The sequence below is a fragment of the Esox lucius genome, chromosome 17 (assembly GCF_011004845.1).
Source record: "Esox lucius isolate fEsoLuc1 chromosome 17, fEsoLuc1.pri, whole genome shotgun sequence".
Classification (NCBI taxonomy): Eukaryota; Metazoa; Chordata; class Actinopteri; order Esociformes; family Esocidae; genus Esox; species Esox lucius.
In genome coordinates, this window is record NC_047585.1 from 31507831 (window position 1) to 31534365 (window position 26535).

The 26535-nt window shown below is 39.1% G+C and overlaps 2 protein-coding genes across 5 annotated transcripts; both read left to right on the top strand.

Annotated features, from left to right (window-relative positions):
* Positions 1–1638: 1638 nt before the first annotated feature.
* stx16 (syntaxin 16) lies at positions 1639–10512 on the top strand. Of its 4 annotated transcripts, none has more exons than XM_010881141.3 (9): positions 1639–2135; positions 6129–6140; positions 6344–6451; positions 6916–7056; positions 7486–7648; positions 7835–7923; positions 8648–8791; positions 8901–8981; positions 9113–10512. In XM_010881141.3, exons 1-9 carry the CDS (start codon positions 2004–2006, stop codon positions 9212–9214), a joined length of 972 nt encoding a protein of 323 aa, XP_010879443.1. In that variant the 5' UTR covers positions 1639–2003; the 3' UTR covers positions 9215–10512. The 4 variants fall into 4 exon arrangements, with proteins under 4 accessions (XP_010879443.1, XP_010879444.1, XP_010879445.1 ...); XM_010881143.3 differs by having other exon boundaries at positions 1640–2084; XM_010881142.3 differs by lacking the exon at positions 6129–6140.
* Positions 10513–12805: 2293 nt separating this feature from the next.
* Positions 12806–23542, top strand: npepl1 (aminopeptidase like 1). The gene is made up of 12 exons (XM_010881140.3): positions 12806–12997; positions 14207–14392; positions 14788–14958; positions 15187–15276; positions 15895–15976; positions 16432–16574; positions 19818–19895; positions 20033–20133; positions 21231–21354; positions 22251–22427; positions 22620–22730; positions 23214–23542. The coding sequence occupies exons 1-12, from the start codon at positions 12848–12850 to the stop codon at positions 23376–23378; spliced, it is 1578 nt and encodes a 525-aa protein (XP_010879442.1). The 5' UTR covers positions 12806–12847; the 3' UTR covers positions 23379–23542.
* Positions 23543–26535: the final 2993 nt, after the last annotated feature.

Consider the following 26535-nt stretch of genomic DNA (forward strand, 5'->3'; position numbering starts at 1 on the left):
GCCATGCAGACCAATTTGATGCATGTGCGGCGTATGGTCTGAGCACTGACAGGCTGACCCCCCACCCCTTCAACCTTTGCAGCAATGCTAGCAGCACTCATACGTCTATTTCCAAAAAACAACCTCTGGATATGACGCTGAAGCACATGCACTCAACTTCATTGGTCGACCATGGCGAGGCCTGTTATGAGTGGGACCTGTCCTGATAAACTGCTTTATGGTCCTGGCCACCGTGCCTCAGCACATTTTCAGGGTCTTGGCAATCTTCATATAGCCCAGGCCTTCTTTATGTAGAGCATAAAAATTCTTTTTTCAGATCCTCAGAGAGTTCTTTGCCATGAACACCTGAGACCTTGTTACACTAACGAGTCACATGACACTGGGGAGGGAAAATGGCTAATTGTGCCCAAGTTGGACATTTTCATTTAGGGGTGTACTCACTTTTGTTGCCAGCGGTTTAGACATTAATGGCTGTGTGTTCAGTTAGGGACAGCAAATGTACACTATTATACAAGCTGTACTCACTACTTTACATTGTAGCAAAGTGTCATTTCTTCAGTGTTGTCACATGAAAAGATATAATCAAATATTTGCAAAAATGTGAGGAGTGTACTCCCTTTTGTGAGATACTGTATATATATTGTCACAACACCTGGCACGAGTGTTTAATGTTGAAGTGGCATTATTTGGAATGTATTCATTGTTATCAGAGCTGTGACGGTTAATGAGGGTGATTAATATAAAATGCGTTACAATGTTAATTTTTGTGTGGGGGGGGGGTTGTTGTGGAAAGGGGCCCAGGTTGGCTTTTTATTTAGAACATAAATCATGTTTTTCAAGAAGGAATTAAAAAAGTGATTTTCGCTACCTTTCTGTCTGTAATTAATTATGGTGAAACCTTGTATAGGCATGCACCAATAGCCTCATTGCGCTTGCTTGACACTGTGTACCATGGGGTGCTGAGGTTTGCTACAAATTCAAAAAATCTTACCCATAACTGTACCCTTTATGCGAGAGTAGCGTAACAGAGATTAAGCCATTGGTATATTTTAATTTACAAGGTCATAATTCCTTTTTACCTATGTTTTTACATCTTCAAGCAGTGAATAATGCCCGGCTTTCTAAAACTATTTATTCTATGGTGACTAAGGGAACATTACAGAGCTACAAATTATTTTAAAATAAAGAAATCTAGTCGCATTAAATTATTTGAAATTCACAATGAATAATGACATGGAAGGCTGTAAATGTTCGGCTAATTTACACAGTGGGAGCACATAAAGGATGTCCCCTTTAGTATAATGTCCAGTGCTGTGTGCTGTCCACTATTTAAAAATAATTAGGACTTAGTGCAGGTACTTGGGGTGGGGAGGGAGGAGTAAACTTTTAACATCCTTTTGATCATGTGGTGATGATGAAAATATAAATTGACAACATTATTTTTAATGAAAGGGCATCTTGTAGGTCCTTTTTTTTTTAAATTCGTCATCAAGATGCATTCTGGTATTTTCGGCTACTGGTCGTAAAAGTGGCTGGATTTTTTGTGGATTGATTTTAGTGAGTGAAGTTGAACTATCTGTTCATATGTTCATACCGAGTGGACTTTTAGTGTGAAATGTTTCGACGCTTGGTGACCCGGAAGTATTTTTTATTCTCTAACAATCCGGTGATAAGCTTAGGGTTTGCGGTGTTTTTATGTATAGCACTTTGTTGACGTTAGAGGCCATGATAACACTTTTAGCTGAACCTCTCACCTTTAAATCTTACTTTGAAGAAAAAAGACATCGATCACATTTTATGATTTTATTTATTTAGAGGCAGGGACAGAATAAACGAATGTTTTTGTAAAGAAGGGGGATTTACCCCTCGGTTAGACCGGTGTGCTAGTGTGTGCTGTTGAAGACTAGCTTGCTTGCTAACTTTCCGTAGCTAGGTTCTCTTCGTAGCCGCTGTGCTACGGGTTGTTATTGGAGAGTGGTAAATTCTTCGTGTGTAAATTAATCATGGCAACTAGACGCCTCACCGATGCTTTCTTATTAATGCGGAACAATGCAATCCAAAATCGGCAGATATTGGCTGAGCAAGTGAGTACATACGACCCCCGTCGTACTCTGAGTACACGTAGCAATGCTGCGGTGAGTCTAACGTTAATCGTCTGGATTTGACATTTGATTGTGCGTGTAATGATAGACACATTCGTAAGATAGTAATAGTTTGAGTGAATGTGTTTTTTAGTTTAGTATTGGCCATCTACAAAACGTGAATCTGATGTTGGCTTACTTGGCTACTTGCTTCGTTCAGCTGTCAAAGCTGGATTGCAGCAACTAGGTAGCTGTCAAGCTAGATGCGCACGTTTGCCATGTCTTGCGGAATGTCAAGAAGTCATGAATTTGAAGTACTATGATGCCATTAACTTAATTTTCATGCCCAACCAACACATTTGAACAGCTGAGTTTGTTGCCAATAATGAAGTTAGATCCTCAGAAGTTAGCTTACTTGCTGCTCCTGTTGTTTTCAAAGCTTAGGCCTACATTTATTCGGTCAGTATGACTACAACTGCTATCACAACTGTTCATTTAAATGATAACAATAATAATTGCTTGTGAAACGGTTTTCAACCATAACTAACGTGTATTTCATATATGCGAGAAATAATTGTTTACATTCAAAATAGACTTTAAGTAATCATTTTGCACAGATGTGTATGCGCAGCCATGGAACTACACTTTACACAGAGAGCGGTCTTATTAAACTCTACTGCATTTTTATTTAACTATTAACATGCTAGTCATTCAGAGGATGTTCTTGTGAACAGCGACAAAGCTAGGAATAGGTAGTGCATTTCAGTAAATTAGAACATTTTGGAGTTATTTTAAACACTATTTTAAAAAAGCTAAGGTTTCAGAATAGATTTTTGGAAAATAGAAAGGGACTCTTGTCCTAGCTTCAAGGGGATGATACCAGGACAGGGAAGAGCTTTGACTGGGGTGACAAGGAGCTGCCCTCCTGTAGGGGTGGGACAGCCAACACATCAGAGGTTGCAGAACAAAGAGATTGGCCATAGATGAAGGTTTCTTGATAAGTTGCCGGGGTTTGGTTTCACAAGTAGGGAGCCCTATGAACAGTGAGTTGCAGTAGTCTAGATGTAAGATACATACTTCAGTTAGTAACTACAAAATCTTCTGTTTGAGATAAGGTTGTACTCTACGAATGTTATAGAGTGTGAAACTGCTGAAGCTATTAACTGCTTTCATGTTTGAAAGTAACAACATTGTGTTGTCCAGGGTCACAGGTAAACCGTTGAGTTGTCAATTGTGACCGGGGGATCTTGGAGAGCACAGACTTTCCCAAGACGAAGAACATCTCTGTTTTGTCGAGACTTAAATTAAGGTGGTGGGCCAACATCCAAGTTGAGATGCCGATCAGGCATGCAGCAGTCCACAGGGAATCAGAAACATATGTAGGAGGATGGGAACAGGACAGTCAGTCAGCTTTGGCTATGTAGAGCCAGACTGATTAGGTTTGAGGAGATGGTTCTGAAAGAAATAACAGAGCTGTGTGAACATGTCTAGAAGGGTGGAAGGAATGGGGTCTGGGTGGAAGGAATGGGGTCTGGGTAAGGTTGTTGGACTACTGTATATTACCAATTGTCCTCAGTAGACAAGCACAGTAACATGGATATACACTCAGTAGGCAGTTTATTATGTACACAAAAATGGATCGCTCCTTCAGATAGTGAGTAATTTTAAAGTGCTTTGCTGTATATAGCTGGTAGACAGGCATTGAGGCATTGCAGTTACTGTTCGATTGGACAGTAGAGTGTGCAAAACTAGTGACAAGTGACTTGGTGGTTGGTATGATTGTACATCAAAATCAGCCACTATTGTTGGCTTTTCACTGTATTTGGACAAACTAAAAACATCTGGTTTCAAGAATTCCATCAAAGATAATGAAAAAAGAACATACTGTCTAAATGTTCCAAATACATGACAGCATATGCGTTTTTTTCTGCACAGTCCACTGATATTAACCCGATAGAGTATCATTGGGATGAGATGGAGCAGGCTGTTTAGCCAATTATTTCTTGCTGATATGGATAATAAGTTCCTTATCTTTCCAAAAACGTCTCACAAGCGGTTCATGTTAAGATTCTTAATCAACTCCCCAACCTAAATGCATAGTGTTATTGTTAATAGTCAATAAATGTGTTGTCCTCTGAAGTAAGATACAGGAAGACCATGAAAGTTAATTTATTGGCAATGTTCAGTACTTGAAATAGAAGGCGCAACATCAGAGCATGCTGCAATGAGTTGGCTGGTCTTTTGTTATAGATGGACAAATGTAACAATTGACATGTTACATTTTGATGAGGTGTTTTTTAGTCTGTGGCCTCAATTTGACCTTTTGCTTATTAGTGATCTGCATGTCTTCTATGAACAATCACTTAGATGGTGGTTTGCTCTAATTTCTAGATTTAGTTGTGCTTGGTGTTGGGTGTTCATGTAAATGTATTTGATCACCTTTACATTTAAACTGCCTATGCATGCCATTGCCCTGTAGATATTACTGAGATGATAAAATAATGTAGTTTTGCGATAGGTAGTTCATCTTAAACTAAAATAAACTGTACAGATGTTGTACAATTTGCAAGGACGTGCCTTTAACAAATACTATTTAAGAATGTATGCTCTTGTAAACTTTTTTGCTTTTTCTGAAGAGTGTAGTTTTCCCTTTTCCACTCAACTATTTACCCTCACTCTTGAGATTGTGTTTTGACTGTGGGGGTGGTTATTGTGTCTAGAAGCCTCAAAGTACATCTCAGATTCTGATTTAGAAATTCCTTACTTTGTTGTCCAGCTGATCTTGATAGTAGCTAAGATAGGCTACTCAGACAGAATTGAATTGCCTCAACTGATGTATATGAACCCTGGATTGCTTGTGCTAGATTTGGATCCACTGGTCGACCATCTTGTCACTCCTAGTAGAAGCTTTCGTAATAATGTATGATGTTGCAATTCAGTGGACAATAATAATGTTAGTAATGTCAAAAGAGTATTTTAAGAACTTTAAGTTTAAATTGTTTTTAATCATGTTTAGGTCACATAATACAATGTAAAAGTGTGAATGGTGTGTAATGTGAATGGGGTAATATAAAAACTGTCAAGTTAATTTTGTTAAAAGCATTTCATGAGTGTATGAGTGTATGAGTGTATGAGTGTATGAGTGTATGAGTGTATGAGTGTATGAGTGTATGAGTGTATGAGTGTATGAGTGTATGAGTGTATGAGTGTATGAGTGTATGAGTATGTGTATGTATGTGTGTGTGTGTGTGTGTGTGTGTGTGTATACAGTTGATATAAAAAGTCTACACACCCCTGTTAAAATGCCAGGTTCTTGTGATGTAAAAGAATGAGACAAAGATAAATCATGTCAGAACTTTTACCACTTTTAATGTGACCTATAATGTGAACAATTCAATTGAAAAATAAATTGAAATCTTTGAGGGGAAAAATTTAAAATTAAAAACTCACAAAAACCTGGTTGCATAAGTGTGCACACCCTCTAATAACTGTGGATGTCTTATTGGGCTAATTTGGCTCTTTCCAGTGGTACTAACAGCAATTATGTTAATATAAATGACAAATTTTCCCGAAATGTTATGAAAAGATAGTATTCTTTCTAAATAATATTTTATAGTCTTACTTATTATGTGTACCAATCATTTTGGAGGTCACAATGTTAGCAACACTCAGCTTCTGGAAATGTGCTACTTAATCTCAAATTCTTGATGATCATTTTGGAATTGATCTGTGAGGACCATATCCAAAAATTTTATTTCTCACAATTACAATAGATTATTCAAAGATACCATCCAAAGGGTTATTTCACAGGTTTTGGGGAACCTCAATCGATTTCCATAAAATGCATGTTTTACAGAATGTTGGAATTTTCCAAGGATCTCTCTTTAAATGGTATCTCTGAGAGTGCATGCATCCTTTCTGTGTGAACCTGATCACTCTCTCTCTTTTATTTAAATTTTTTCTTTGCTTACTTACTGTCACTTCTTTCTCACTTCTCCTTCTCTCCAAATCGGATGGGACATCGCTGGGGTCTGCCAATCACATTAGGAGCTTGATGAGGTATCGTCTGATCTCCTTGTAACAGAACTGTACAATCAGATTGACAAGAACCAATTTTGATGAAAGAAAAAGTCACCAGAATCTATTTGGAGGGTTCTGGAGGAAAAAGAACATGCGTGTGTGTGTGTGTGTTGACGGTTGCATGCTTTCCAATGCTTTGAATGGGTATTGATATGCTGTGTAATATATTATTTCCCTTTCAGCTGGCGGATGACCGTATGGCCCTGGTGTCAGGGATCAGTCTGGACCCAGAAGCTGCCATTGGAGTCACCAAGAGGCTGTCGCCTAAGTGGGTCGATGGGGTAGATGAGGTAATCACAAGCTCTTCTATTGCAGCTCTGAAGAAATGCTTTGTTTTACAATTATTAGCTATTCATAGACCGTTTATGCTTTAGATGATCCAGTCCTAATGTATAGTGGATCCTGTATCAGTCTTAGTTCTTCAAATGGATATTTTACTCAAGCAATTTGTTTTGTTTATCAGTTCACTAATTACACAGTCTCACTCAAATGTGCATGTCAGCGGTCAAGTTTAGTTTATATGATGATCCCCATGAGAGCTTTAGCTCTGCGGAGGTAGTGCTCTGTCTTCTCTCTCCTATAACCTTTCGGTTACTGGTCAGATGCTTGAACCCGCCACCCCACAGCTTTTTAATAAGTTATCCATTTAAAATAATTTGGAGCTTTCAATTTGTTTGTGTCCTGTTTGGTCAAACCTGCGTGTTAATCCTGTTTGGTCAAACCTGCGTGTTAATCCTGTGGTGTGGGCTTTCAGATTCAGTATGAAATCACGCGGGTTCGACAGAAAATGAAGGAGCTGGCCGCCCTCCATGACAAGCACATGAACCGTCCCACCCTGGATGACAGCAGCGAAGAGGAGCATGCTATAGAGATCACCACTCAGGAGATCACTCAGGTAGGCAGTCGATGCATGTAACCACATTCAAAGAAATTTTAATAGGAGTCAGTACAAATATAATGAATATAACATAGGAAATGTGCTGGGGCAAAAACAAAACCCCACTGGCAAGAACTTGGAAGAGTGTCTTCTAACTTGGAAGTCACTATTATCATAATTATTATTGCATGGAGCCCCTTCTGAGGCTTATGGTGACAGCTAGTGTGCCTGACTTGTATTGTTATGATGTCCCTTGTTTACTTGGGACATAGCCCTATAAGATGTGGTTACAGTATGTGCAGCCTACTGATGTAATCTGTCGATGCAGCCTTATCTCATTCCAAGTACTCTTTCATTTGCTGGGTTTTTGTGGAATATCGTTTTTTCTCAAGATTCTACCGTGGTTTTGATTAATACATGTGCTCTCTGGCTTCCCTGTGCTGGTAGATGTTCCACCGATGTCAGCGTGCAGTCACCGGTCTGCAGACCCGCTGTGGCCACTGTACAGAGCAAGAGGAGAGGCTTCTGAGAAACGTGGTGTCGTCGTTGGCTGGGAGCCTACAGGAGCTTTCCACCAACTTCAGACACACACAGTCCAGCTACTTAAAACGTAAGCAGGCACTCACTCTGACTGAATGAGTTGTATTTCACGTTTCGGTGACCTTACACCCTCGACTCACAGCGGTCTTTTCTTCACCCCCCCCCCCCCATTCAGGAAACTCTGAATGTAGTCTTTGTTTTCACCTCCACCCTTATCAAATATCTCTTGGTATAGCTGTAATACTTTCTGTTACAGGGATGAAGAATCGGGAGGAGAGGTCAAAGCACTTTTTTGACTCTGGTCCTCTAATGGAGGAGGATGAAGATATAGCACTATATGACAGGGTGAGCTTACACTGGGTGGTATGTTTTACATTGACTTGCTAAGCATAGGTGCTTATATATCTGCCCCAACTCATTGCATAGCTTTCTGCAGCAGTTAGGAGTTTGGAATCTCACGAGCCAGGCAACGTTTTCTGTGTGAGAAAGGTTGCCTTCTTTCTTTCCCAGTCAAACAGCACCACCATGTGTCTATACTTTAAAGCTTAAATAAGCTTGAGGCACGGCTGGAAGGTTATCATGCTAAATTTCAAATTCCTGGACCTCACAATTTCACAGTAGTAAGGATGTTATTTTCGTTGGTGGAAGAACATGATTATGTATCTACAAGCAGTGACTTCCCCTCCCTTTGCACGTGCCATCATTTTTGCCACAGCCATCCTTTTTGTATAATAGTGTTTTACTTTAGTCGCCCCCCCCCCCCCCTCCATATTTAAAACCTATAAAATAATACATTACCAAACAATACTGTGGCCTGTTCGAATCCTACCTGATCCAACAGTCTAAGGCATTGCCTGTGGTGTGCTTGTACTGATGCAGTGTGGGCTTCAGCAAAATCTCTCACCACGTTCCTGGCAAATAAAGCTTAAAATGTCTGAAAAATATTGATCTTGAAAAAAGTATTGCTCTGGTGTTCATGAAGGTTTTGTTTTTCTTCCACTTGAAAGCAAACAGTGCTACCAATTAAGCAATTTAATGGAAAGCCTTGCTACGCCCACATTTTCCCCAGGGGTTTACAGATGACCAGCTGGTCTTGGTAGAGCAAAATACCATGATGGTGGAGGAACGCGAGAAAGAAATCCGACAGATAGTGCAGTCCATATCCGACCTGAATGAGATTTTCCGTGACCTGGCTGGGATGGTTGTGGAACAGGTCTGTGACGTAAACGTAACATGACACCTGTACAAACTGTATGGAGCGTTATGGCTTGTCTATTCATGTCTTATTACCTGTTGATTTTCTTTTTTAAATCCAATATCAGGGCACAGTACTTGACAGAATTGACTTCAATGTGGAGCAGTCATGTGTCAAAACAGAAGAAGGCTTGAAACAGTTACAAAAGGTGAGGAGTGCAAATAAGATTGATGTATCAGTGTTGTGGGGAGAGCACAGCATTTCAAAGGAAGACGAAATAATGATCATGTCCTTATTAAAGCTTACATTTTAATTGTCTTTTACTTTGTTCCCTTATAGGCTGAACAGTATCAGAAGAAAAACCGAAAGATGCTAGTCATTTTAATCCTCACTGTTATAGTTGTCGTTCTAATACTTGTTCTATTTGGGACTAAATTCTAGTGATGCATTCCTTTGCTTTCTGTTTATCTGTGTATGTTTGCTGTGCAACTATGTGTGCTTATTTGAGGGTCTTATCTGTTCTTCAAACAATGCTGACTACTTTCCAATCAACATCCGATGAATCACTCTTCCTGAATATTTCGCTGTATGGCTCATGGAGGTGTGTTAAATGCATGATAAGAGACTTGGAAGTGGATAGAGCAAGAGAGAGATGGAGAACAGCCAGGGTGAGTTGTTAAATAACTTTGCAACAAGCCTGCACACATGCACATTGTCTCCCAGTGCCTGAATTCCCTCTTGAACATAACCAAATCCTCTGTGTCATGGTTCTTGCTGCGAACAGACAAAATGTACTCCTTTCCCCCTTGGAGGACTACTGATGAATTGTTATGGCCAACATTTTGCTGTTTTTGGAGGGAAAATATGGTTTGCTTGTTGGAGGGGAAGAATCATCTGTCCAGTGTTATTGTATGCTCTGTCCTCCCTTGTATGTGTTCACTGCACATGCAATTTTGAATGTCTATAGAGGATGATTGTTTGTCTCGTGGTGTTGCTTTTACCCTGGTCATGACAAACATTCCTTTGCGCATTTGATTCCTTTTCTGCTTTAATGTGGAGGGGTTTAAAAGAGGGAGACATTAAAATGTTTTTTGTCTCTGTCTGAAGAAGTACAATAGTTGATTAATTGAATACCAAAACATTGTGGATTTAGAGCTGAAGTTGACTATCCTAACAAAGATCCTGTTGCCAACAGTTGTAATGTTTTAGGAAGTTGCTCCTTTAGAACATTTGATTATTGCTTTCTGTTATTTCTTTGTGGCGCAATATTCCTGACACATCAGTTCTTTTATTTTTGTGAATTTTTTTTGTCTTTCATCCCCTTCACAGTTTGCACATATCAAATGTCTGGTCGGTTTGGTTTCATGGCTGTAAAACTACTGTCTACTGTATAATATGAAATTATAATTATTTATTTTGAATTACATTGTATAAAAGGTTCAGTGTTTTGTCTCATACTGTATGGCATTGAGTTATTGTGTATTGTACATTATTGATTTTATTATATTGTCATGCATCTTTAGGATGCCCAGGCCAGATGGACTTATAAAACACTATTTTCTGTAGCAAATAAAATACTTTCTATATACAGTGCCTTTGGAAAGTATTCAACCCCCTTGACTTTTCCACATTTTGTTGCACTACTCAGTGGGATTAAATTGGATCTACTCTTATTTTTGTTCAACAATTCCCACAGTACTCAGTGTTAAAGTAGATCATTTAATAAAATGACAAAAAACTATGTTGATTGTATAATGATTTACCATTAAGCAGCAATTAAAGTTTGGGTAAGTCTTTAAGGGCCTTGGATTGCACAATATTTGCCCATCAATCTTTTAAATATGCTTCAAGGTGTCACGCTTCAAGGTTCTCCAGTCTTCATAAACATTAAAACCAATTTTAACATCCAGGCTCTGACCAGGCCACTCCTAAACCAGCCATCAGCAACTTCTGGATTCATTTGTATTCTTAGGTGCCTTTTCACGCTCTTGTGACTTCTTTTGGAACGCTGGCACCTTCAAAGTTAATCTCTGTTGCTGTCCAGTGAATGCATTTACCAAGCACCTTAAAGGAACTTTCAGGTTGAGCAAACATTGAAAATTGCTAAACGGTTTGACGTGGAAATGCTTTGGAGGTCAGGTTTCTATATAGGACTCAAGTGTGGACATCACAAAAATGTATTTTGCTGTATGTGTGGGGTACAGAGATGGCGTAGACATTCAAAAACAGCGTAAAACAACTTACTGGGATGTTATGGGATTTTGCGTATAGATTAGTAATATATAAAATATCTGCCATCAACACTCAGTGTGTAAAAGGTGGTTTAACACTTTCCAAAGGTCCTGTACATACGTACTGTCAGCGTACATGGCTTGAAGGGTGAGTATTAACAAACCAATGCAAGCCATGCTCTAAAATTGCTTTTTCAGACCCTCTAAAGGTCCAGTATGGTCATGTGATAATGAATCTAAAAAGACCCACTTTGCAAACAAATCACTGGTTTAGAAAGAACAACAAGTTCTAGCATATTAAAGATATGCAACACATTTCATGTTAAAATCAGTAACCTTTACAATGCTTTTCATTAATGCACAAGTGTTCATTTTTTACTGAGGATGAAACAGTACTCATGGGTTGTATTCAGAAGCACACAGTGAACATAACATTTCCATAGGGCTTGGTCTGGGCAAAAGAAGAGCTCTATAGGGAATAGCCATCAATGGAAAATTGTTAATATTGTGATGTTCTGTGTGTGGAAAAAACATATGTCACAGTGGTACTGTATATTAGCTTTTCTGATTGTGGATATTAGCAGATTAAAAATGAATAAATAATAATTAAGCAAGCACAGAATATTTTTGTTAACAGTTTCATAAGTCCTGCTTAAATATAAATAATATGCAGCAACAATATATGGTATCAAATGGCTGTATCAAATGGTTGTATCTAAAAACCTTGCAGTAATTGTTTTTGATAATATCTCAGCATTTGAGTTTCTGGAATGAAATGGTGAGCTACGAAAGTCAACATTTTGATGTATTGAAGAAAATGAAGCATATATAAAGTGTTTTTATTATTAGGCCTATTTGTAAAATGTTGTGATGATTGCACAGCTGAGAAGTGGGATGGTTTTCCGGGACCCTGTCTTTCCTAACCTGTCACTTAAAATAAAAACATTGGGATGAATGATTGGTCAAAAAAATATATGAAGTATGAAGGTATGCTTAACATCTGACAAGAATGAACACAGTAGCAGCTAGATTTGTTCATTGTACCTGGAACTATATGAGTTTCACAGCTAAAAGAGACTAAAATGAATTTGGCTACCAGGCTCTACATTTCAAATTACTTACATATTGTCCAGGACCCATGAACAATACCCAAGCTTATATGCAAGGTGAAGCACAATAGTACACTCACGTTGATTGTGAAATGGATATTCCCATACACAAACACCAATATGTGAGAGTCAAATGTGTTTGAGGCAGAGGAAGATTATTGCATGTAGACTACTTTTATAGTTTGACTTTGTGTGACTAGAAATATTTGATATAGGCTACCTTATGTGGCCAATAAAAATGTCAGAACAGTGGACACTAACATGGGGCTGGTCAAGTTCAGTCATACATATATCCCTGGATTCAAGCATACAAATATTATCTGGGAAATACCTTTACATTTTTCATATTCAATAAATAAATAACATTGATTTATTTGATGCACTGATCATTTAATAACCACATGGCAGCGACTGTACACTGATTTTAAATTCAAAGTACTGGAGCAAATGCAAGTTGGCCACCTTGCTGTGCTGGTATTTGCACACCAGTGGATAAGGGGAATTACGAGGCAAATGCTCCAAATAATAAAATAATGTTTTATGATATATTATTTAAAAATATTGTTTCCAAAACATATTTTGGAAGTAAAATAGTTCACGTACCTGACCAAAGTAAGAAAAGATAGCTAGTATACTGAAAACATATTTAGGGGCCCCTGTGTGACTGTATGCATAGCAATTGTATGAATAGCGGGATTGTACGAAAAGCGATAAAGTCCAAAGGCTATACAAAGATGGCGAACGTGGTGCTCGAGTTCAAGGCTTCTGCCGGAGACTCGGAGCCCCAAAATCGCCCGGTATTGATTGTCGGTCAACTGAATAACCTGCAGAAAGTTAACTGGTCTCAAGTCAAGGGAAAATTGCAGTCAGCTGTCAGTGAAAAGGTGAGGAAAAACAAATCAGGGCTGTTTGCGCCGGAGCTCCCCGTTATTTAAGCAATCACCTGTCTTCGCGCTAGGTTACTAGCCTAACTTAGCCTGTGTCATTCTAGTTAACTAAATGCTTTAGCTAGTAAGTTTGCTAACTAGTTGGTGTGATACTACGAAACTGTAATTCTAGTCTTGGTATTCTATTTAAACGCTTAATGCCTAACTTATTAAATTGAATTTGGCTTTTGTCAGTATAAAGTTGGCTAACATGCTAAGTATCAAGTCATGCTAGCCTGACACATTACATCTCCTTTTACAACTTACTACAGCAACCACATTGACTCGTTACCCTTTTCTTTCCTTATTGATTTATGTGCCTTCATAGATAGTTTAGAGAAATTCCTGATTTAACTTTTACTTTTTCTACCTTCGTTACAGTAGAATAAGCCGGCCTGTAGGAAAGTCAGTGGTGTTTAGATAGCAAACCTATCGAGCGTACCGAGAGAAATACAAATAATCTGGAATTGGCAAAACTGTTCGTTTGTAATTCGATCAAATATATAGATTTTGTTTCCACCCCACGTTTCTGCATGTCCTTGATGACAATCTGTTTCATTCAAAGAGAGGTTGTAATATACAAGGTGGCCGTATTTGAAAGGCCAGATTAATCTGAGCGAAAAGCGAAAGGAGTATAGCCAATTCCTGGTTATTTTTCAGCTACACTTTGATCCGCCTTAGTAGTAGGCAAACCTTGATTGGGTGCCATTCACATCAAGATTTGTTAAGAGTAGTGAATTGTGCAAATCTGCTACATTTTAGCCATTTAGAAAAAACTACAGCAACTTAAATTTAGTATGTAAAGACCTCCCATGTCACCTTGTGTCAAGTTGCGTATTTTGGATTAATCTATAAATCCTTTCCATATGGCCCAGCCAACTGATTTTGCAATCTGATTTCCACTTGGCCATTTTCTTAACAAACATTTCATCACTGTTTTTGTGTACAAACTGTAGAACTTTCAAGTCAATGGTTAAATCAATGTGGCTACACAGTGTCAGACAACTGTTGGGCCTTTTTTAAATATTTTTTATATATGTAATATCTATTAGACCTCATTTTATTCACTGGCATTCAGGTCTGGTGACAGGGCTTACACAATCATTATACAGCCAGTAATTGTCAGTCAATCAGTGCTAACAAGTGAAATGTGTGTTTTACATCCAGGTCTGGCAGGCTGCCCTCAGTGCTCTAAACCCTAACCCTACAGATAGTTGCCCTCTGTACTTGAGTCATGCAGCTGTTGCAGCGTTGCCCTCCCGGGTTAGCAGACACAACAGCCCCTCCTCTGCCCACTTCCTCTCCCGTCTGGTCCGCACCTGCTTGCCTGGAGGGACGAACCGCTGCATTCTGGTCAGTCCATTCACCTACCTGGTCGGGATTAAAGACTAGTTCAGAGCTGTACAGTAATTGGTAATGTTTGTCCGGGACTAGGATTAGATTCTTTGCTGGAAAGTCTGACAGTGTGTTGGCGCTGCTGTCCTTGCCCTTTTAGACTCATTACATTTTTATCAGATACTTTGTGTTAAAGGGGTCATTAAGCTCTGGGTGCATAGAAATGTCCAAAGTCTGATAGAAATCTAGGTTAGGCCTACAAATAGTGGTTACGTAGCAAATTCAGCCTGTGTACTGTCTCATGTCAGCAATCCTGTCCTTTTTATTTACTTCTGAGGAAATATGCCAATGCACACTGTAATGACAGATTTGTGGACAATAGAAGAATTGAGAGCTTGTTCCCCTCCGTCCAGATAGTGTGTGAGCGGTCAGATGTGTTTGCCTCGGCCTGTGCTGTCGCCCGGGCCTTCCCCATATTCTCCCGTCGCTCTGCCACCTCCCGCAGAACCGAGACTAAGCAAGTCACGGTGGAGTTTATGGTCGTGGGCCAAGACAATGGACCTCTGGACCCCAATACACTGATGGTACCTCCAAATTCTGTTCTAGTCATTTCTCTAGGACTCTCCCTTTGCTTGAGTCTTGGTTTGCTTCCACTGACTGTTTTTATTGCTGTATCAACAAACCAACCAGCTCTAGATGAACTGAAATGCCCTGTACGTTATTTGGTCTGTGGTGTTTGTATGTATATTATTGTAAAAAAAAAAAAAGTAAAGAAGTTTATTTTTACTGATTTGAGCCTTTGTTCTTGCTAGTGTCTTGTTAATGCTGCGGATGGAGTGAGACTGGCTGCACGGATTGTGGACACACCGTGTAACGAGATGAACACGGATCACTTTTTGGAGGCAAGAGAGATCTTCATATTGATTTCATCTGCATCCCAAATCACGCCTGATTACGGAAATCGGATCATCTCAAATTTGGTCGCAGGAAATATTTGAATGAGATGTCATAAAAATGTATTGTTATAGTGTAAGAGAGAATTGTCCAGCCTGAAGTTACCAGATCAAGTGATAATGAACATCAAGATTTACATTTCATTATCTGAACGATATTTTAAATATAGATCTGAATATGCATTATTGCTATTTAGCTTATGGTGTGGATAACCAACATTCTTCAACAAGAATATGAACGTTTTTGAATTATTGACAGACAAGATGGTGGGAATGTTTTTCCTTCATCTACTATAATAAAAATATATATATATATATATATATATATATATATATATATATATATATATATATATATATATATATATATATATATATATATATATATTTATTTATTTATTTTCAATGTAGCATTAACAATTAACCACTTGGCAACCTGGTTCAATTTGGACCTGGAGACCAATGCAATTGAGGATCCCCTCCGTCCATATATAGCACACCTAAAATATCAACACAATCAGAAGTTTATATAAAAATGTCTTACACTGGGCATGCCTTTGTCTTCAGGAGATTAAGACTGTGGGATCTGAACTCGGCATTACTCCTGTTATAATTCGTGGAGATGAACTGAAGCAGAAGGGATTTGGAGGTACTGTATCAGGGTAGGAGGCTATAACAAGGCCAAGCTTTGGCAATGTGTTCTGATGGTTTGAAAGCCATTTTGGATATAATTTGAGTCATCTGTTTGCTATAACGCAAATTAATTTGTGGGCCAGTTAGAAAAGTCTGTTTTAGAACAGAATGCATTCTTATGTGGTATTTAATAATTGTTATTCTATTTTAACATGTGCATCAGTTATGTTGATCACATGCTTTATTCCACTTCCCTTTTGGAGTTTTGTTGATGGTATTCTTCTGCTCTTTGATATTCAGTGTTTCGATTCTACATTGTTTAAAAAAAGTGTCAATGGTACCTTATACTTAGTAGTAAAAGAGTTACAAATTATATGGATTTTACACTTCCATATAAAGATTGTATTTCGGTTTAAGAGTTGTCATATGACGTGCTCACTTGTTTCTGTGGTTTTCATCTCTGGCCTTCAGGGATCTATGGAGTGGGCAAAGCAGCAGTGAACCCCCCTGCTCTGGCAGTCTTGAGTCACAAACCAGATGGCGCCACCCAGACTATTGCATGGGTGGGCAAGGGCATCGTTTATGACACTGGCGGCCTCAGCATCAAGGGAAAGGTAAAGGCGTGGGACCGAATAACACCCTATTCAGGCTGGGTGGTTGTAAAAGCCCTTCGTGACCACTACGTACTATGGAAAAAAATTGCGTTATAAAATACATTTGATTGATGTTCCATATAGTGTCGAAAGCTCCTTTTCATACTAGCAGTTTCTATGGAAAATTGCACTGCTTTTAATGTTAAGGGATAACAATTTTTTTTTTTGTACATATTCTGGAAAATATGTTATGGTATAAATGAGGAAGGAAGACCTAGTCAGTTGAGAACAAGCATTGTTCTCCAAATTAATGCAAATGTCATTCTTTCCATTGTGTCATAAATGTAGTTGTTTTAGATGCTCCCGAAAACTGTTTCTCCAGCTACTGTTAATATATTTATGTTAATATATTTATTTGCACTTTATTTTGAGTCCCAATTTCCATCTCTTCTATAGAAAGAAATACTATAAAAACGTTCAACAAACTATCTGTCGATAAACAACCTATTGTTAAATCTGGGGTTAGGTATAGAATAAGGTTTAGGGTGTGGGTTGAAATAAAGTTTAGGGTTATTAAATAAAGGGGCACTTCACCCTGGAGGGACCTTAGCTGGTGTGTGTTATGTCTGAGACGTTATTAGGGCAGTGAGATGTGTACCTCACACAATTTGCCCTGATGGGCAAGGAATATTTTTTTACCAACCAAAAAGCACATACTATTACGTCTCTTTGTATTGAAGGACGAGAGAAATCTGAGAAATGAGTGTAGTGATGTTTTGTTTTATTTTGCTAAGTTTCCATGCTGTACCGATTGTTCTACAAGTAAATTATATATCTGGTTGTGCTTGTTTGACCGCCATAGGATGTCTTTCAGCGATGTTCCTATTGGCAGATATAGTGATGAATATATGACGTTTAGATTTTTCCTCTTTCTAAAAGACTGCACTTTACAGCCTTAACTTCCTGCTCTGCCATAATTCCTCCCCGTTATCTCCACTCGACGGGTTCTTTTTATTCACAGCAGACTGGATACTACTAGCTAGCTAACTTTACAATAAGTGGCACAATGTCTTGTCTTCCCAACTGTTAGTGGTACAGTAGCTGAATATTATGTTATTTTCCCCCATGCCTTTTGAAACAAATTCAGTACGGATTGAAGAATGTATTTACTAATTGGATTTGGATCACAGCAGTTTAACATGACCAATGCAGCCAAAAAGTGAATTCTGTTTTGTGCCTTGGTTCTTGCTAAACAAACAGTGGGAAATACTGCTTATTTTGGCTAGATTAGTAAAATCTGTTGAGGTCTGTGGCTGGTAATCTACTGTAAAATGTATAGAATACTCTTTTTCTATATGGCTAGTTACTGTCATTATAATAGCAAATTATTTGAGGCTTGTTCATTTTAAAACTGCCTGTGGAATTATCTATTAAGATTTGTGGCCAGCATTATACCTTATAATGTATGAACAAATGCAAATACAATTGTTTTGCTGTTCAAGCTGCTTTCTGAACCTTGTCATCATTATGATCTTAAAAAACAAACAAACACAAACTTTCATTTTTGCCAGCCCAGGTAAGCCGAGCTGGCCAGAAAGAGTGAATGTCTCTTACTCTCTTGCTGACTCCCTGTTGTTAAATGGCGTAGTGGTTAGAGACGCGGACCTGCAACCAATAGGTCCTGCGTTTAAATCTCATCACAGTCAATGCAAATTATGCATTATGATTTGTTCTGGATAGATAAATACTTTGCTGGCTACAGCCTTCAGTAGCTACATTATAAAACTGTTCACTGTTTATATTGCAACTATTTCTGGTGGATTTTCAAAGTACGCATCCGTGCATGATTTTTGGGGTCATATAGGCTAGATAAAAACCCTTTGGGAAGTAAAAGAGTAGGGGTGTCCATGAATCTCTCATCTCTTCACTTGATGAAAAAGTCTGTTATCGTCACCTATATTTATAGTTATTGTATCAATGTCATTCATTTTGTTTAATGAAATAGCTTTGGTTGCGTTAAGTTCGTATTCACTCTTGCTAGCAATTGCTCAAGTCTTATGACAATTCCAAGTAGTAAGTTAGATATTAGTAAGCATATCACTGGCTAAAAAGCTGTAAAAACGGCCTGTGGCAAAAGCCATACATTTCCTAGATGCTATTTGTGGTGGAGGTAAACTTAATTAGAAACGTTAGTCAATTGAACACAATGCTTAATGGTGTGTTGCGAAATATTCAAACTTGGCGTGATGTAAATATGTGACAAAATGATCTAATGTCGAGATGCACTGTGGTGTGTAGTTAAAGACTCAGCCACTCACGTGGGAGACCCAGGTTCGAATCCAGTGAGGGCGACAACATTCATCAGTTTTATTTGCGGACCGGCTGAACTAGGCTTGCCTGGTTCCTTTTCTGGTTTATATACATTAATGTTAAATGCAAGAGATCAAGATAGAAAATGGGTCTTATTTTGTGCAACCTTTAATAATGGTATTCTCTAAAACAAACAAAATATCGGAGTAGTGTAAATAAAAATACTCTGGTGTGCAACACTATAACTGCATCCCAAATGAAACATCCTTTCTAATTCTAAATAAATTCTAAGCATAATTTGCAATATCGCTATCACCGATTACATTATTGTTGTTATGAAATTATTTACAAAACTTAGTAATGATATTTATTGAATTATCGCCTAGCCCTAGTTGAGAGCATGAATTCTTAGCTATTTTTCTGGTTTACGTGTGTATGTATGTTTTTGCCAAGTAACCACAAAGCTACAGAATCAGCTTGTAAATTATCTATGGAACCAGTCATTTCTACCAATAAATGCCTTGGTATGTTTTGTCAGCGAGGTCACTGTGAATGTGGCGTTGACCAGTTAGAGCAATTGCACTTATGGGAGCATTACTGGCAGTGGCACCAAGCAAAAGAGCATTTTTCTGCGTTGGCTTGTAATTTGACATTACAGGCAGGCACAGAACAATACATGGGCATGATCAACATTGGTGTTTGAAGTATATCTATAAGTGTATTTTTCATCTTTTAATATTAAAATCTTGTCTTGTTTTATTGGGGAGGCTGTGTCTACGTACACTGAATTTCTATTCTGGAATTTTATGGACAGACCAAGACAGAGGAAGTAGATTCTACTGTGAAGTTCAAATTTGCTCGTTTTAGATGGTGTTATGGAGACCTTGTGTTTCATGGGAATATACATAGTGTTAGCAAATGGATATGAATTGTACTTTATTTTCTCTCCTCAAGACAAACATGCCTGGGATGAAGAGAGACTGTGGTGGGGCAGCAGCCATCTTAGGTGCTTTTAAAGCTACAGTGAAACAGGTGAGCTATTTACTCACATTACTTAGCAACATATGGTCTTGTTAGGAGACATCCTATGAGGATGTGTACTTAGAATTTGGTTATTACGGCTTTTGAATGCTTTACTTGCAAACCTTTTGAAATGCATTTTATTTCAGGGCTTCAAAGACAATCTGCATGCCGTTTTCTGCCTGGCTGAGAATGCAGTTGGACCCACTGCAACACGGCCAGATGATATCCACACTCTGTACTCTGGAAAGTGCGTAATTACTAAATGTTGGGGATTGATGTTAACTAGTTTAGGCAGGCATATTGGAAACCATTTAATACATTTGCAACCTAGTGGAAATAGTAAGACAACTGACCGGTTTTTGATGGGGTTTGTACTGACTGCTTGGAAGAATTTGGAACTTGGTCAAATCCTTAAAATGGCCTGTGACAGGTACTTGAAATTTTTATAATTATTTCAAGTACCTTTCCAATATACTAATTATTTCAAGCTCTTCTGTTCCAGTATACATTGTTTTCCCACTTCAAATATGTTTTAATAAACACAGAGAAATGGACAGCTTGTGTTCGTTGAAACATTTTAATATACATTGTTGTGGGAAAGCACTAATTATGTTTATGCCACCTAAAAATCACTATACATACAGCACATGTTCCTTTTGTAATTATATCTAGAAAAAATAATCTGCAATTGAATTCAGGCCATCCTTGATATTGATCATATTATAATATCATAGTCTAAATATGACCCTTTTATATCACTTCTATAAAAGGCAAGAAAGTAAAAATGTGTCAATGTTACTGGCTGGGTCAGGAGTGCCCAAGTGTTTTGATTGTGTTAATATGGAGAGAGAGGAATCATCCCTATCTCGTTCCCTAGCTGGGGCTTTCTTCTATACAATTCCTAATAAACATGACGCACAATTCATGATTACGGCCTATAATTATGATAGAATTAAATTGCCAGGCATCAGGTTTGTCTACTTACTGAATTGCTGTCCTAACTTTATTATAATTCATATACAAGGTTTCACCACTGAATCTAATATATTTATGGGGGAATCGAGCATGTTTACTTTATAGGATATAACAACTCCCAGGCATCAAATAAAAGTAGTCATGCAATGTCCACCTTGTTACATATTTTAGATTGATACATTATTTGAAAGCCAAAGCATATTTTGGTTTTGTTTCTGTACAACAATAAATATAAATTCATTGTAATTTTAAGTCTGTAAAATCCTAAGTTGACCTGTTGTTGTTGTTACATTAACCATTATTGCACTATATTGACTGTTTTGTGGTTAATTTGTTATAATTACTCAAGTTTGTTCTCACTTACAAAAGGACAGTGGAGATCAACAACACTGATGCTGAGGGAAGGCTGGTGCTGTCTGATGGTGTGGTCTATGCCAGCAAGGACCTCTCTGCAGACGTCATCCTGGATATGGCCACTCTGACAGGTGCACAGGTGTGTGACGGGCTGCCTTCTCTAGGGCCATAGCAAACTACCTGACTTCAGTTCTTTGTTATTGGCATGTTGTTGTGCAGTAAAAAGATTTTTTTTTTTTTTTTACAGAGTAAATGTAAGCCTACCGCGTTTTATTTATTTGCCATTTCTTTAAGATTTAGTCGGTTACTTGTATTCTCTTTTCATTTACAGCAGTGATGGTTAGGTAATACATGAAAGTCACACCACATGCAAACTGTTGAAAAATCGATAAACACCAGTCAGGCCTGTCACCGATCAGAGCCATATACAGCTCTGGAAAAAATGGAGACCACTGCACCTTTTTCTTTCCTTTCCAAAAAAGTCAAAAAGGAAGTTTTAGAGTGAGGAACAGAAGTGTTCAATTTGCAGTGGTCTCTTCAATTTAACCCTTCTGTTCCTCAATCAGAACCTTCCTTTTGGAAAGGAGAGAAAAGGGTGCAGTGGTCTCCATTTTTTCCGGAGCTGTATAAACTGGAATAATTATGTGCAAAGGTTAATGGGCTTGATAAACAAAATGCACAGTTACCAAGTTTTATACTTTCTTTACCTTTGCCCTAGCTGACATTTCCTTGAGCAAATGCTAACTCTGCACATTCTCTGAGGAACTCTCACACAAATGTGCTTGTGTCACAGTGACTAGGCCTGATTAAGTTCTGAGAACAGTGATCCTCTAACCTGACATGAAACAGCTTGTGGTGTGGCTACTCAAGTAATGACCCTCGTGATTCCACTCGTTCTGAAAATCAGAATAAGTACTGACTCTAAACACATCACCATGCTTCATCACCACTGACCCTGGTGTCTTACCATAGTTCCAGTATAAAGAATGGCTCTGTGATTGTTTCAATGGTTTAATGTGTGCATGTCCATCTTAGGGGATCTCCACAGGGAAGTACCATTGTGCTGTGATGACCAACAGTGAGCAGTGGGAGATGGCGTGTGTGAAGGCCGGCCGCAGCAGTGGAGACCTGGCTCACCCCCTGGTGTACTGCCCAGAGCTGCACTTCAGCGAGTTCACCTCAGCTGTGGCGGACATGAAGAACTCAGTGGCTGTGAGTGGCCACCACTCCTTACCCTGTAGAGTCTCTACCAGGTCCTAATCCTGGACCTGACTGAAGTCATGTTACTAAGTGAAAGTTGATGTTTCTACAGCCTGCCGTTATGGTGGACTCTTTCTTTCAGCCTTATATAATACACAAGTCTAATAAATGACTGAAATCTAAATGTTGTGCTGTCTTTGACAGGACCGGGAGAACGCCACAAGCTCCTGTGCAGGCCTCTTCATTGGATCCCACCTGGGCTTTGACTGGCCTGGAGTCTGGGTCCATGTGGACATAGCCTCCCCTGTCCATGCTGTGAGTGACTGGATATATGGGTTTATCAATCTACGGTAGTGCTTGTAGATTGGTGAAAGAACAGGAGCTATAACCAGGATAGGGGTGTCTCTGGAGCTTGCTATGGAATAAAAGTCCTTTAGAATGAACCTGCTCTGGGCTAACACCTTTTCTGAGTGGTGAGATGAGGATCATTTCAGATTTTCCCCCTCTTAGTGAAGATTTTCATAATTTGAGGAATATAACTTATTAAATATTTGTATTACTTTTTACAAAATCGCTGTCACTACAAAGGTCCTAATAGCATAATGCGTTTTGAACATAATGCCCTGTAAAATGGTTTTTCAAAGAACGTAGTAGTAATTCAACATAAACAAGTGTACCAAACTCTTCATACACATTTAAAGAAAAATACAGGATGTAATAGGCCTATATGTATAATGTTTTACCCCAAACAACATGAGAAGGATAGTGAAGGAAAATCCGGCTTCTTTCTCTCTCCAGGGGGAACGTGCTACCGGCTTTGGTGTGGCTCTGCTCCTGGCACTGTTTGGCCAGGCCTCAGAAGACCCTATGCTCAACCAGGTCTCTCCCCTGGGGGCGGGTACGGTGAATGCTGTGTCCGGGGAGCCGATGGGGCATGACTGCAAGAGAAGGAGACTGGTGTAAAGCCTCCGGGCACCACCACATCTGCCTCACCCAGGCCCTGGCCCATACACCTCCACGCTCTACAATGACATGCACTGATCACCTAGAAAGCATTTCCAAACATCCAGTTCTCATTCAACTCCTTAAAGATGTAGTCAATAAAATGTAATCGTATGTGGACAGTATTTCTTGTTTTTGTTCATGTTGTGTTTTTTTGAATTCTCAGTTGCACAAACAACCTGGAGGAACGATGCGCATATTTATGTTCTGCTTTTAATTGTAAAAATTTTAAAAGACAGTGAAAATTTCCTGAAATGCACTTTTTATGTGCATGAAATGTGAAATCCTGGGTGCTCAGTTTAATGTTTCAATTAATGCTTAGTTCTACTCCTTTCTCCCAATGATTGCCTAAATACTGGTTTGTGGAGCGAGAAACATTTGAAACTGCATTGTAATAAAAGCCAATGGGCTTGTTAGACATTGCGCCTGACAGTGCAGGCAGCGACTGACTGGTGTACTAATCATCTTGTGTAATTAATATTTGGAGTGCAGTTGACAATTCAATTTACCCCAGTAAAAAAACGACTGCAGTTGGCAGCCAACTTTATTAGCAGAGGGCTAGGGGGAAGTGTTAGGGGAAATGTATTAGTAGTTTACGCTCCTATTGTTCATGTGCTCGCATGCCTGCACCACCTTGGTTAGTTCAGAGATTTTATGGGTTTTTTGCCACAGACAACTGCTCTCTCCTTATCCTTCCTGACTGATTCTTCTATAGTTTTGCTTGTGTCTTTGTCACTACTGGTAGCATGAGGCGGTACCTGCAGCCCATTCAGGTTTCACAGGCAGTCCAGCTCCTCCAGGATGGCACATCCATCCATGTGATCGCAAGGTTTGCTGCATCTTCCAATTCTGCTCCTTTGTGCGAGGAGGAACAGGAGGAGAACTGCCAGAGCCCTACAAAATGACCTCCAGCGGGCTGCTGGTGTGCATGTTTCTGACCAAACTGTCAGAAACAGACCTCATGAGGGTGGCATGAGGGCCTGACGTCCTCTAGTGGGACCTGTGCTCACAGCCCAGCAGTGTGCAGCTCGATTGGCATTCGCCAGAGAACATCTGAATTGGCAGGTCTGCCATTGGCGCCCTGTTCTCTTCACAGATGAGAGCAGATTCACACAGAGCTCATGAGAGTCTGGAGACATTGTGGTGAATGTTATGCTACCTGCAACATCCAGCATGACTGATTTGGTGTTGGCTCAGTGATGATCTGGGGAGGTATATCCTGGTTGACAAAGGCACTGATGCCATTGACTGGCCCTCACGTTCCCCAGACCTGAATCCATTTGAGAACCTCTGGGACATTTTATAGCGGTGCATCCGATCCAAGAAGTGCCACAGACTGTCCAGGAGCTCACTGATGCCCTGATCCAGGTCTAAGAGGAGATCCCCCAGGACACCACCCACCGTCTCATCAGGAGCATGCCCAGACGTTGTCGGGAGTACATACAGGCACGTGGCGGTCATACACACGACTGAGTCACAATATGAGTTGCCGTGATGAAATTCACGCAAGTTGGAACTGCTTGTGATTTCAATTGTTTACTTAGATTTTTGGTGTGTTTGTCCACAATTGGTTGGTGATTTTGTTTTCCATTGACCGTTGTTATGTCATTTTGTTCTCAACTAATTACACAATGTATAGTAAAGATTTTGATCTTTAATATAATTCCTTCGAGACCCGATGTGTGATTTGAGTGTTCCCTTTGACCACAATAGCAACAGCGGTTGCCAAAAAAAGAAACCATTACTGCTGTTAACATCACTCAACATCCATACACTGTACATATATTTCTTATTTTTCTTTGAATTTTACCTAGTTTCATTAACAATTTGCGATTAACAGCCGGTTTGGGAGAAAACTAACTTGAAACATGTTTACCAATTCAAGCCATTCTGCTTTTTATACTTTGCTCGCCCACCTGTAAAGCATCTCCTGGAATCTACAGGAGGTGGACAAAATCACAAAGACTTAACAATTTAGATAGAGATTATATAGATTAACAATATAGTTATATAGATGGTTGCCTCTTTAGAATCTAGAGGGATGGAACTAATTAATTACTAGAATACAATTATTGTGTGTATAAAGTGTATATGTGTACATGTCTGAATGAATGTACATGTGTGTTTTTGTGAATAGAAATTATGGATTAATCCCATTGAGATTCCGCTGGTAATCTCGGGAAGATCTTCTCATTATACAAGTGTGAATGAACAGGCAACATGTTTTTTTGTTGCACACCACGTTTTTGTAGTCTGGTGGTGGGTTTGGCTCGTGCTCTGGGGGACTTCGGATGTTGCGGCATGTGGGTGGGGCAGTTTTTTATTGTAACACATGGTAAAACTGCTGTGTGTTACGGGCTGCTCGGGAAGTACTCGTGTTACATATATTACATCCTCCAATACTCCCCGATATGTGATCTGAATTGTGGCCAGTGAAGGGGCTGGTAAGCCAATTTGCCATATCGGGATAACCTAAGACAGGCACAGTCGTGCATCTAGACACAATCCACAATATACAGGTGCTGGTCATATAATTAGAATATCATCAAAAAGTTTCAGTAATTCCATTCAAAAAGTGAAACTTGCATATTATATTCAGTCATTGCACACAGACTGATATATTTCAAATGTTTATTTCTTTTAATTGTGATGATTATCACTGACAACTAATTAAAATCCCAAATTCAGTATCTCAGAAAATTGTAATATTACTTAAGACCAATACAAAAACTTTTTTTTTTTTTTAAATGTTGGCCAACTGAAAAGTATGAACATGAAAAGTATGAGCATGTACAGCACTCAATACTTAGTTGGGGATCCTTTTGCCTGAATTACTGCAGCGATGCGGCGTGGCATGGAGTCGATCAGTCTGTGGCACTGCTCAGGTGTTATGAGAGCCCAGGTTGCTCTGATAGTGGCCTTCAGTTCTTCTGCATTGTTGGGTCTGGCGTATCGCATCTTCCTCTTCACAATACCCCATAGATTTTCTATAGGGTTAAGGTCAGGCGAGTTTGCTGGCCAATTAAGAACAGGGATACCATGTTCCTTAAACCAGGTACTGGTACCTTTGGCACTGTGTGCAGGTGCCAAGTCCTGTTGGAAAATGAAATCTGTATCT